This window comes from Pogona vitticeps, chromosome 3, assembly GCF_051106095.1.
Source record: "Pogona vitticeps strain Pit_001003342236 chromosome 3, PviZW2.1, whole genome shotgun sequence".
NCBI classification, from domain to species: domain Eukaryota; kingdom Metazoa; phylum Chordata; class Lepidosauria; order Squamata; family Agamidae; genus Pogona; species Pogona vitticeps.
In genome coordinates, this window is record NC_135785.1 from 121,877,967 (window position 1) to 121,891,586 (window position 13,620).

General features: G+C 39.9%; 1 protein-coding gene across 6 annotated transcripts in view; it reads right to left on the reverse strand.

The window, feature by feature from the left end:
* Positions 1 to 1,811: 1,811 nt before the first annotated feature.
* Positions 1,812 to 13,620, reverse strand: part of ST3GAL5 (ST3 beta-galactoside alpha-2,3-sialyltransferase 5) — a 33,701-nt gene continuing 21,892 nt past the window's right edge. For all 6 annotated transcript variants that reach the window (XM_020797069.3, XM_020797071.3, XM_072994799.2 and 3 more), the window contains exons 5-7: positions 9,892 to 10,078; positions 9,066 to 9,224; positions 1,812 to 7,741 (exon numbers count right to left, since the gene is read on the reverse strand). In XM_020797069.3, the coding sequence (XP_020652728.3) occupies positions 7,475 to 7,741; positions 9,066 to 9,224; positions 9,892 to 10,078 (613 nt within the window). In that variant the 3' untranslated portion in view covers positions 1,812 to 7,474. The remainder of the gene's footprint in view (positions 7,742 to 9,065; positions 9,225 to 9,891; positions 10,079 to 13,620) is intronic.

Genomic DNA, 13,620 nt, shown 5'->3' on the forward strand with positions numbered 1-13,620 from the left:
CTTACTTGCAAAACCTGGATAGCTATACAGTGGTGCCTCAACTTACGACCATAATCCGTTCCAGAAGATGGGCGTAACTTGAAATGGTCGTAAATCGAAACACCATTTCCCATAGGAATGCACTGAAATGCAATTAATCTGTTCCGGCCAAAGAAAAAACCCACACCCACACCCACAAAAAATCACTGCAAGACTCACTGGAAACACAATTAATCCCTTCCGGCCGAAGGGGGAAAAGAAAAGAAAAGCAATCAAGCATCGAAGACCCATTGGAAATGCACAGAAAACAAACGGAGCTGATCGGAAATGCACAGAGAACAAAGGGAGCAGGTCGGAAATGCAAAGAAAACAAAGGAAAAAGCGAGAGAAGCATGCAGGACCCATCGGAAATGGGGGAACCCCCCAAAAGCAACCAAACCCCCCAAGACCCATTGGAAATGGGGGAAAGCAAAAAACAAAACCCTCAAGACCCATCAGAAATGGGAAAAAACACTCCAAAAAACAACCAAACCCCCCAAGACCCATTGGAAGTGGGGGGGAACCCAACAAACAAATAAACCCAAGTCCCATCACAGCACAGAAACATAACCCTCCCCAGCTCAAAACCATGCTGCAAAAACACCCAGAACAGTGTGCAAAAAAACACACACTCTCAGAAGCAGGAGGCAGTCCCAAGCCTCCTCCTATGTACACTCTCTAACTGCTGGGTCAAAAGAGCTACAAAGAAGCAGCCTCGTCGCCACCTATAGTTAGAAATTTGAATTTCCTGCCTTTTCCCCCTGCCTTTTTCTGTTCATAAGTGGAAGCTCTGGTCACAAGTATAGTGGTGCCCCACATGACAATGACCCCACAGAACGACAAAATCACATGATGATGACTTTTTTTGCAGTCGCTATAGCGATTCGCAAAATGATGTTTTCTATGGGTTTTTTCTGCTGGACGTCGATTAGGTCCTTGCTTCGCGAACAGTTTGTTCACAAAACAATGATTTTTTTGGCTCCGCAAAAAGGCTGCCCTGTGTTTTCCGGACCCATGCTTCACAGGGCAGCCATTTTAACAGCTGGTTGGTGCTTGGAAAATGGCTTCCCCTATGGGTGATCTTCGCTGGACAATGAGGTAATTTCCCCATTGGAACGCATTAAATGGGTTTCAATGCATTCCAATGGGGAATTCTTTTTTGCATGACAATTTCGCTTAACAGCGATTTTCCTGGAACGAATTATAGTCGTCATGTGGGGCATCACTGTAGAAGCAAACTTTTGCAGCCAGAGGTGGTCATAACTCAAAATGGTCATAAGTAGGAATGTTTGTAAGTTGAGGCACCATCGTTCAGGCCATACGGCACCAACACTAGACTAACTGACCTGTCGAAAGCATTGCACTCATCTGATTCATGATGGTTCAACTCCTTGGCAGCTGCAGAGGCATATATCATCTCTTAATGCCCAGCAAGTAATTGCTCCACCTGAACAGCATTCTTTTCTGAGGAATAGTATGCCTGTGATCACCTGTGACCACAGGCACAGCTTCGTGGTTAAGCACATGCTTTGCATGCAGAGAACATGAGGCTTCACTCCAAAATCTCCAAGGAAAAATACTTAAAGGTATTTGGAGAGCTACTGACAGTTAGATGGACTAACTATCTGACTTAGAAGTATATCAATGTTTTTTTCATGGAGACATGAGTCTGAAAACATATTTTAGGAAAAAAGGTAAAGCCCTATGATTTAAAACAAGTTCACTATCTTGTTTCTAGGTTTATGGGATGGGGTTCAACACATCTTTATAAATAGGAAAACACAAAGATCCAGTTTATTTCTGAAAATAACATTTATTTTGAGCTTAAAAGCTTAATAAGCTCCCCAATAGACACACATAAATTACAGTTTAAGAACAGCAGGCCGAGTTGTACCTCATCCAAAAGAAATCAGCTGGACGTAAGATAGCCATGACTATCTTTCCACAAGAACTTCAAGAGCACCTAAATGTCATAGTGTCTGAATCCAATCCAGTGTATCCCTTCTCTTCCTTCCCCAAATGCACCATGTTCTGTTTCCACTTCCCCTCAACATTACGTTTACATATTTTACATCTAGCCCCATTCTGCTGTCCCATCCTCCATCTTCCTCCAAAAAGAAAAAGAAAGTGAAGCAAAAGAATAAAGAAAAGTGGAGGGGGGGCATTGACAAGTATACTCTTTAGATAAGAGACTCAATTGTTAAATTAACATTTAAATAATGTTTGGCAACTCCCCTTCCCCCATACTTTCTATCTAGGCATCCAAACCTTCTTCTCTTGTTGGCTGTCACGCTGCCACTGGCTGCCCAGGCCATCATTCACCCACTGTTCAGCATATGGGAGAAAATTTAGATTCCCAATGTTACAAAAGTAAGCACTTAGCTAGTATCACTTCTTAAGTATAAAACTATTTACAGCTGGCATACCACATTCCAGATGTCCCACATGGATGAGAACTGACAAGAATACTGAAAACCTAATTAATTCTAAGCAGCACTAAAATTGCCTGATCATTCTAACAGGACAGGTAAACAACGGGAGGAAACCCCAAGCAAGACAAGAATTTTTTTAAAAAAATTAAACTCAATGGCAACCATTATATCCTGTTGTCTAAACTTGGAACAGAAGGGAAACTCTGTAAGCAGCCTCCCCCTGCTTTCGGAAGCTACCCACTGCATGATCAATAACGTAACTTAGTGATTCCCAACCTTGGGCAACCCAAGTTTTCTTGGACTGCAATTTCCAGAAACCCCAGTCACAACAGCTGGTGGTGAAGGCGACAGGGAACTGCAGAAATACCAGCCAAAGCTATTTAATACAAATACTTCATTAGGGCTATCCAGAACACTGTTACAATGTTTTACAGTCAAATCAAATTTAAATCTCAAAGAACAGGATTAGCTAAACTTTCGTACTGGCTCAGCTACAAGGACTGAAAGTAGTTTGAGGGCTGCATAGCCCATAGCAAGAAGCCCGTAATCAGACAAAGTTCCCGCCTTTTTCCAGCAGAAGTGTAAATGCATTTTTGGAGAGGAATGAGGTGGAAATTGATATTATTGGTTACCTAGTCCCAAGGGTGAAGGTGGCAGGGGGGAAAATGTTTATTGTGTATTGTATGTAGTCACTACTGAGTTTGTATTTGAGTTTTATTTCTGTTTGTAATTTTCCTTTTAATCAATAAAATAATAATAAATCAGAAAGCTTCCTTCTCTGAATATTCTTTCTGCCACAAAAAGGTGTACATCAGAGGGTGTAATTTGTAATCTTGAAAAGTCACAGAATGTGGGATGTGGGCTAGACGAAGTTGAGTGTCACTGCAGCAGCTGCCAGGGAAAAAAGGAGGGGAAAATATTTAAGAAACTGCTACTGATCTAACAATGCCCCTCACTGTGGCTTAAGATTTGAGTTTCTTTTTCCTTCAGAGGGCTACAACTGTTACTTGCTGTAACTTACAGAAAATGTAAATAATGAAATACTTTAATTTGTATCTAGTTGGCTCCAAAATGTGCTTCTCCTCATTCTGATTAGAGATGTACTGTATTATATTAGCTCTATGGAAGCAACTCTTTCTCTCACGCACCTGAAAAGAACAGAAGAAAAGCCACCCTTCTGTATACTTCTGTTCATGGGAATTTGGAACCTGCTGCAACCCAGCTGTCTAGAAAAAGATAACTGCTTTCAAACTATGTATAACTTCATACATGTAGCCATAAATCATGCCCTCTCTTAAAATATCATGATTTACACTTTAAACAGGTCTAGATATGTACTGCTTTCAAACAAATATCAGTACTACCTAACATTTGAAGCAACAATAGGTAGTACTGAAATAATTCAAATAAAAATGTAAGGCAAAAGCGAAATCCCCACAATGGTGTCTTGTTAGTTCCAAAAAACATCTATGTTTTTGAGACTCAGATCTCATGTTCCCACAGCAGCATGAGAGCTGCCACAGTAGTGTGCTTTGTCACAACACCACAATAACATGTAAAATCCATACCACACTTCTTACTCACATCAGCAACCACTTTTGAAAATCTGGGCTCCTCCTACATAGTCTGGAGTTTCTTAAGTTACTTCAGCAATGTAACGAAAAGTAATAACATTGCAGGCAATATGCTAATAGGGTAACATACAAAACCAATATTTAAAAGAGATACCATGCTGAAACTCCATTTTATAACAACCAATGATGCTTTAGTACTGACTGTCTACTTACTTTTTCTATGTTGAACACCATCTTTCATATAGAAATCTCAGATTATAAAAACTATACATCTACACATAATGTTTGCTTTATAATTCAGCATTGGTTATAGTTCATCATTCTTCACATAATAAAGCAGCAAAGAGGGATACGAGTATCTGTTACCTGTCAAGTCAGAGAATTCCCCCAGATCTGTTAATTACATTTTATTTGCTAATTTACAACCCTGGTTTCTGATATTAACAATATCTATTTTTCTCAAGATTCTAAATGCATTTCATATTAAACATAACAATAGCCAAAGAAAAAAGGACAAAAAAAGGCTTTAACATTTCAAAGATGATTACCAATATGCAGTTAGCTGCAGTCATCCAAGCAAGGGGTCTCAAACATGTGGCCCAGGGGCCATTTGCGGCCCGCTGGATGATAGTTTGTGGCCCCCACCTTGCCTGCCCCCCCCGAAGCGCCCACGTGTCCTCTGCTGTCAAGAGTAAAAAAAAAGCCTCACCTCGTTCACCATCTCTCCCCCGAGAGGCTGCAGTTCCGGATGGAGGGTGCAAGAGGCGCTGTCTCAGGGGAGAGCCGGTGAGCGAGGTGCACTGCCGGCCCTTTTCCCCGAGCGCTCAAGCTGCCACCAAGCAATGCCTGACAGTGGAGCTCGCTCCCGGCCCATCCTTGAAGAGCACCTCAAAGCCGCCAACAGCTGCTGCCGCTGCCACCACCTCTTCCAGAGAAGTGGCTGACTCTCTCCTCTCTCCGCACCCCCAGGACCAGCCCGGCCACCGGCCACCTCAGCACCTGGCAGTGCTTCCTCCTCCTCCTCTTCGTCCTGCTTTAGCTGCCTCGGCTCTGGAGGCTGCCTGGGCTGACCTCGCAAAGTTTATTCCCCTGTCGTGGTGGGGGTAGCTGCTGCTGCTGAGTGTGCCTTTTTTGAGGGGGCCCTCAGAGGAAAGTTGCCAGACCTCTGTCTCTCTGTGTGTGTGTGTGTGTGGGTGGGTGGGTGGGTGCGCGCGCGCACACACATGCACCTGTGAGGCCCCTGCCCCATTCTGTTTAATTTCATGGATACCGGTGGGGGCTTTTCTCCTTTGGCAAGGCCATTTCTGTGAGGGATTATTAAAAATTTTATGTTATGCCCCCCCGGGCGGTTGCCAGCACTCCCTCCCTTCTCCGCTTCTTTATCCTGCTGCTACTGGTGGTGATAGTGAAGGAGCCAGAGGGGGTCATGGCCAGCACCCCTCTTCCTCCTCCTTGCAGCCCCAGCCAGGCTAAGGAAATTCCTGGGCGGCTTCCTTGGGCTCTTGCTCAGCTTGGCGGAAAATCTGATGTGGCCCAAACTCATCCAGACTCTGCCTCCAGCGGCCCCCAGGTAAATTGAGTTTGAGACTCCTGATCCAAGCAAATGTCTGTGGGAAGTGAGGAAAAGGTTTTTATACTGTCACTACTATATTATTTCAAAATGTTTTCACCACTCTAGCTTAAATGGTCAAAATCTGATATCACACTTAGGACCTACAAGAAAGGCATTGGTGTGGATGTCCACCAGTGGGAAGGCTTGTGGTCTTCTCCCAAGCTGGAACAGGACCCCCAAGGGAAAGTATAGGGGGGTGTTTGAGGGTGTTTCCTTCTTGTCTTTCCTTCTCTCCTCCCCCTCCCTCGCAAAGCAGAGCCTCCTACTATGAACAAGTAAGTAGAAAAAAAATCCTTGTGTACTGTTCTGTTTTAGTATTGTGAACTGTTAATTTATTTTATGCTACTTGGGAAGACAGCTACGTAGTGACTATAAATAACTCAATGAATAGAAAGATTAAGAAATCCTAAAACAATCTGAATACTGAGCATTCTCAGTGGCTTCTAGTGTAGCTCCCAAGCAGAAAGTTCCTAGCAATGTGCAGCTATTCTATATTTTTCCTCTAACAGGTTTTTCTAATGGGAGGGGGGGATTTCACTGGGAAAACACTGAAGAACTAGAATGGAAGACAATGATATTTTCTATCCCTTAAAAATCTCATGAAGATGACAGAGCATTTGCAAAACAGAAGCATCGTCCAGAACCCTGGGAATGATAAAACACTGCTGAGAGACAGATGGACACAGAAGTTCGCAAAACAGATCCCATATAGCGCCCTGAAATGGGAGGCACCTAACCTAGCTAGACTGATGTTGGACTGTGCGAGAGAGAGAATATGTTACAACTGTGTCCACCAAGTTTGAACACTTTTCTGTTATGTTCAGTTTATTTCCATTTTCTGAAGCCTCCAGACTGGGCTGCAAGCAAAAGCAACTCACACTTCCAGGATTCTTTGCAACATTTGAAGTGTTACTCTTGCATCCCCTCTCCAGAAGACTACACCAGAAGCATCTGCATATAAGAACAGAGAAACTGAAAGGTGCTTTGTTTCAGCAGAGAGAAGCAGCAGCACAATAACTTCCACCACTTTGCACTTGTTATGTAATGTTCACCATTTGTTTTGGAAATATATTTTTACAAGTGTTTCAATGTAGTAACACTACTTTGAAAAGAACAGAATCAATAGTAGCTACTTAAACCATTTTTCAGTTTGATCATTTAAAAAAAAAAGAATTAGATACCTTTGTATTCCTAATGAAAAAAAGGCAACTTACTATCACATTCACACTTCTCGGGTACATCCAATTGTGCAATTCCCCAGTCATAAGCAACAGTTTGTTTCACAGGAGTTATCCAGCATCCTCGTAGTAAGACGGGCCTGGAATTTAATACCTGACTGTGCCTGACCTATTACTGAAGGCCACAGCCTCTATTTCGAGAGTGGGTGTTGGACCTTCCAACCATGTTAGTGAAAATGATCTGTAATCCTTTGGCTCTATCGCCAACAAGTTCATGCATGAAGAAAATGAGGTACATAGTAAGGGTATGCAAGTGATCACATTTCTCACAAATGCCACTTACATAATCCATTCTCCATATTCTTATGAGAGAGAAATATCGAAGTGCTGTGCAGGAGAGAAAACCATCACTCTGAGAAATTTTCCTTTCATCAGGATAGGAGACACAGATCAAAATTCTGGCTCTTTCTCCAAACATCAAATACATATTAAATTAACATAATCTCATTTGTCCACAGAATTCAAACTGTCACCAACCAAATGTCCTCAAAATGGAGGTTAGAAGTTCTTTAGGTTGTTCTGTGTGATGGAAAACACTGATAGGATCTCCTCCAGAGAGAAGAAACATGCAGAACACAGTCATGGTGATATGAGTGCCAATCATAAGCTTGTTTTACTGCAGAAGTCGCAATGTATTCCCCCACTGAGGTCTCTCACGACACCCTGCTTTATCAGCTTCTGAAGAAACTTTGTTTCTGTAGTCACATTGTGCATTGTTTGTCCATTCATTGCAGCCATGCAAAGATTGTCATAATAATGCAGTGGTGTGTTTGGTTGATTAAGGTTATATCCAAACCCAGCTAAACTCACTTCATCACATAAATGTGTAGCCAGAACAACTGCGGTCACTCCAATTGTAGGCACGTTCTACATGGGGCAAGAACAACATTTCCAAATTAGAAAAAGAGGACAACATATGCTGAAGTATATGTTACTGCACTATGTGGTAAATCAGCTTATATGTGTACTCCTTTGGAATCAAAGAAAGGAAGGAATTAACAGTTGTTGCTCACAGACTTGTAATCACAAGATAACCTCGACTTTAGCCATATCTGATGTTCCTTGCCTATATGTGTTTTTAAATGGAGGGGGGGAGGATACTTCAAGGGTTATCATATTACCTTCCCTAAAGTTCTCCTCTTTTACTTACAGTTGATAATGCAATTCTCTTAGGGCCCAAATGCCCACTTTATGTGAGAGAGAGGCCAGAGCACTGACAGGAAAAACTAGACACACATTTTTTCAAATGTCAAAGAGTGTTGGACTGGCACCCTGCTATAAGCGTTTCAACATGGGGAAGCCAAAGCTCATACAACAAAAAATAGAAGGAATTTGATGGAGAAGAACAAATCCATTATGTTTTGTGGGGACATAATTATAAATATGACAGGGGGAAATGAAGTCAGCTGTTGAGAGATTTAAAACAAGTTGCACTAAATATATATATGGCAGCCACTGTTATTCTGAAGAAAACAAAATGTGGGGGATCCAATATAGATTATTCTTGTGTCTGAGATCCTTATTTCCCGCTGAAAATCATGGCCCCACTTTGCTCCTCAAAGTGTTGTTTGTGGTGAATGACCCCTTTAGAAGCAAATAGCAGCTGCAGGTGAGACGGACTTTTGGTGGGTAACAAGCATGGGACCCCCACTGAGATTAAATGTACACTCTGTATTGGGACTCATGCCGCAGCTTTCCTTCAAAAACTTATTTACGTTTTTTTCTTTTAATGCTTGGTATATATTTTGGCCTTAAAATAGGAAACAGCAAGAATGAGAATGGAAGGAAGATATTTTTTGGATTTAAATGGCCTCAAAAGACAAAAAGAACATTCTGGAGGACTTCATCACGTTTAATGGTATGCAGGGGCCACTTTAAATGTGTGAACTTCTAGCAAGTTAGATTTATTATGTCAAGATTCTAGCCAGGGAGGATGGAAATAATGCTATTTAATTTTCATTGAATTGCTGGAACAGTTCACTTCTGATCCTGCATATAGCATAAGTTGTTCATCACACTATAGCATAAATGATCTGACTTCATACATAAGAGGTTTCTAGATTTCCAGGAACATGCTATTTAAAAAAATCAGAAATGCTTAAATAAATTGCAAATGGTCTTTTATGGTGACCAAAGAGTAAGAAGAAAGAAAATTATGTCATCTTTCTTTATCCATAAAATATATACACACCTTATCCCATCCCCAGAACTTTGGTCGAGGTTCAGGATACTCCAGAATATCCAAAGCAGTCTCTTTAATGATTATTGGGTTCAAGATGCGAAACTGTTTCGGCATCACAGGTATCTTCTCAGCCACCTGCTTCCAAAAAAACAATCGCATCCAGAGTGGCTAAAAGGGGAAGAAGCATGATTACAAGGTTCAGAACCTATTATAAGAAATACAACACACAAGCCTGAGACCATCCTAACTGATTTTCCTCCAAAAATTATTCTAAAATGTACTACAAACATCCTGGCACTGGACAAATTGTGGCTGGGCAACTGTTTTTGAATTGCAGTTCCTCTCAAGCATGACCACTGGCTATAGCAGATGCTTTAAGGAGGATGAAACTACTGTTTTCAGAATCTGGACGTTTGCTGAGATACATGTATGTTGATCTCTACTATGATGAAGCCATCCAACTATTTCCACTCTTGTATTTAAAAATATCAATTCTTTATAAAGCCGAGTATCTGATCTACTCAGATTTATTTTCTGTTGTCTTTTCATTCCATTCCTCTCCCACAGCTTCCAGCCTGACCACTCTACTTCTGCACATGCTACTTACCCAAGTTGAAGAATTCCTCCTACACAACATATTATAGATATTTATTTTGCAGAACACTCAAAATCTTGTACAACAGGCATGACATGCTGATTTAGAAAGCCGTGATAGTTAAACATTTAAATAACTATATGAATTCCAAGCAGAAATTGTTCGTGGCAAACAGAGACATAATGAAATTTAATTAACGCAAAACCAAAAATCTGACAATATTTTATATATACTACTTACCAGTGTTTCATTTTTCACCATTGCTTGAATCCAACCAAAATCAACACTTTTAAATAAAACAGCAACAAATAAACCATTTGGATAATATTCATGTTGAGATAAAGGGGCACCTTCTGGATAGGTCATCCTTATGGTAGTTTTATTACCAACATCATCTGCATATCCCTGAACAGGAGCATTATTTAATCTATAAAGTAAAGAGATCACAAATTAGTGACACCATAAGAACTAAAATAATTAAAACACTTCATTTGAATAAATAAATAAATAAAGTAAGTGGTGCCTCGATTTACGAACGCCACTACCTATGAACATTTCGACATGAACAGCTCTGCTCGCAAAATTTTGCTTCGACTTGCGAGCGGAGCTTCGACATAAGAACAGAAAAAGGCAGGAGGAAAAGGCGAGAAATTTAAACCATTGGTGGCGAAGAAGCTGCTTCTTTGTAGCTCTTTCGCCCCAACAGTTAGAGTAGGGAGTCAGGGAACTTTTTTATTCCTTTGGTGCAGGAGGAAGAAGGAGAGGCGGGGGCGGCTCCAGATCATTGCCAGGTGCGGGAAGCCGGTGCACTCCCTGCCTATCCCTGGAGCGGGTCTACTCATGACTAAGGCCTGCTGAAGGCACGGGTTTACTCATGCGTAAGGGCTGCCAAAGCGTGGGTCTACTCATGAGTAATGGCCGCCGAAGGCCCTGGGCAGGGGCACGTGGGTCGGAGGGTCTTCTGTGGACAGGGCGTGCAGTGGCAGCACAGGAGGAGGAAGGCGAAGTGGGGCAGCTCCAGTTCGCCACTGGGCAGGGAAGCCAGTGTGCTCTCTGCCCATCCTCCAAATTTTTATCCAATCCTCTGTTTTAATTTCTGTCTTTAAATCATTTTCCCAAATTGATTTCAAACCTTCTGTTTGTGTCTCTTTTTCCTTTTGTTCCAAAATTAGGTTATAAATTCTACTTACTACTCCCTTCGTCAAAGCATCTTTCTGCATGTCTTCATGTGATGATAGAAATTGTTCGTACTTAGTAAATTCTCTACATTTGTCATTAGTTTTCAACCATTCATTTGTCCAACTATCTAACTGGATATAATTATACCATGCTAATTTATTAGTTTGAAGTTTAACTATAATCTGATTCTTTGATCTCATTTTAATCATCTAATCCTTCAATCTGGCAACTTTTTTGTTCTTAAACATAACAGTTAAACCCATGAAGTTTGCTGGGAAATATTCTATTTTGGTCATTAATTTTAGCAGTGAAGTAAAGGGACATAACTTTTTTTTATTCTTGTTCCAGATTTTTAACATGTTCCTTAAAAAGGGGTTGTTCACCTGATTTACTGTATTTCTTTTTATTACTACATTAAACAAATATTTTTCAATATTCCTATTTATTTTTGAGGATTCCGTATCCCACCAAATTAACCTTCCTTTATTGTATATAATATCTCCAATAAATCTTAACTGATTCGTTATATAATTTTTTTATATATTATGAATACCTAAACCGCAATTTTTTGAGCCTTATACCAATATCTTTTATTTTAGATTTTTTTTACCTTAATTATAGTGGTGCCTCGCTAGACAATGTTAATGCGTTCCGTCTTGTGAAAACATGGTCTAGCGAAAAGCGTTTCCCCATTGGAATGCATTGAAACCCATTTAATGCATTCCAATGGGGGGAAATAGTCAACGCCCAGCGAAAATCGCCCATAGGGAAGCCATTTTGCGAAGTGCCGATTAGCTGTTTCAATTGCTGTCTTGTGGAGCATTCGTCCCGAAAACACCCATTTTGCGAAGATCGCCCATAGGGAAGCCCTTTTGCGAAGCCGCTGATAAGCTGTAAAATTCATCATCTTGCAAAAAAATGGTCTGCAAAGCACAGACCAAATCATCGTCCAGCAAAATCCCCTATAAGAAAAAACATTTTGCGAATCTCTATAGTGATCGCAAAAAGTCAACGTCTAGTGAAAAAACCATTTTGCGGGGTAATCATCTTGCAAGGTACCACTGTAATTTATCCCTGCCAATACTTAAAACCTTCTTCTTATTGTATTGGGAGCATCCTGAATAAAAAAGTAATCATGGTGATTCTCCCAAACCATGATAATTTCAATTTAGAAAACTCCTGCAATTAATCTTTAATATCACTTTTTAATTTATTAAAATTTTGCTCCTTTAATTTTTGAGTCACTTTAACCTAAATATTTAATATTTTAGAACCATATTTATTTACAAACATTTCTTGTTCATGTTTATTATAAATAAATATCATTATTTGTGTTTTTTGCCAGTTAATAGTTAATCCTGTTATTTCCCCACATTTTTCTAAATGATTTTTAATATTACTCATACCTTCTAATGGGTTTTTAATGGTCAATAATGAGTCATTAGCAAATAAATTAATCTTAATTTTTTCATTTTCCTAATCTTTTAATTAATTCATCATTTCTTATCGCATTAGCTAACAGTTCTATAACCATACAAAACAATATTGGTGAAAGTGGGCAGCCTTGTGTTGTACCTAGGCCTAAAAAAATCCGCTCTGTTAAACCATCAACTATTACTTCTGAAGTATTATCTGAATATAATTGATCTATAACCCCTATAAATCGTCTACCAAATCCCCAACACTTTATAGAGAGCTTTAATGTTGGCCACTCCACACAATCAAAGGCCTTAAATATGTCTAGTGACAAAACAGTTGCCTTCGTTTTTTCCTTTTCTACCTCATATATAATATTCAAAATTTGCCTAGTTAAATTATTCATTTGTCTTACGTTTATAAAGCCACATTGATCCTTCTTTAATATAATTTGCTATAAATCTGTTTAGTCTATTTGCTAGTATAGCAGTAAAAATCTTGGCATCTTGATTTGTTAGAGACATAGGCCTATAAGATCCTGGATCTGTTAGATCCTTATTGAGTTTTGGGATAAGAATCATTAATAAGTGTTTCCAGGAAGGTGGCATTGTCTCTCCTTCCAATATTTTATTATAAAACATTTTAGCTTAGGTGTCAAAATGGAACTAAAATGTTTATAATATTCTAGACCCAATCCATCAGGGCCTGGTGTTTTACCAAGCCTTCAATTTTAGATTGACCTTGAAAACAAAAATGTATGCCATATACAAAATATCAAATTTCTAATGGTTCTGACTTAAAAACCAGCCCACCTACACTGACATGAGAACCAGGGTGTGTGCAAGACATTTCCTAGATGGTTGCAGTACTGCACAAATGTACAGTAGGTGTGAATAATTTGCATTAACATCATGCACCACCACAACATCCTAGTGTATTTTTCTTGCATAAGTGGGTAGATACTTTGAACCTTAGCATCACATTTAATGACATTTAGAAGGCTATAAACAGTAGGAGGGGAATCTTCAAAGTTTGGAATTTAGCACCATTTACTCAGAAGACAGTGGACATTTTGCATACTAATAAATGTTTATCTGGATGGAAGAACATAGTTTAAAAATGCATTTTGTATTTCCCATTATGATTACCTTTATATCATAACTCTGACATCTACAAAAGAGCAATTAGGAAAATGATCCCCATACGCTACAAGGACTTTCTTTGTCTTGGAAACACTGCAGAACAGGAACAAGGAATCTTCAAGGGTCTGGGAGCCACTTTTGCCCTTCCCCAGATCTTAGACAGCTACTTGCCTGGATGCACCTAAACATGATCTTGCGCCCCCCCCCCAAAAAAAAACAGCAAATCATGCCC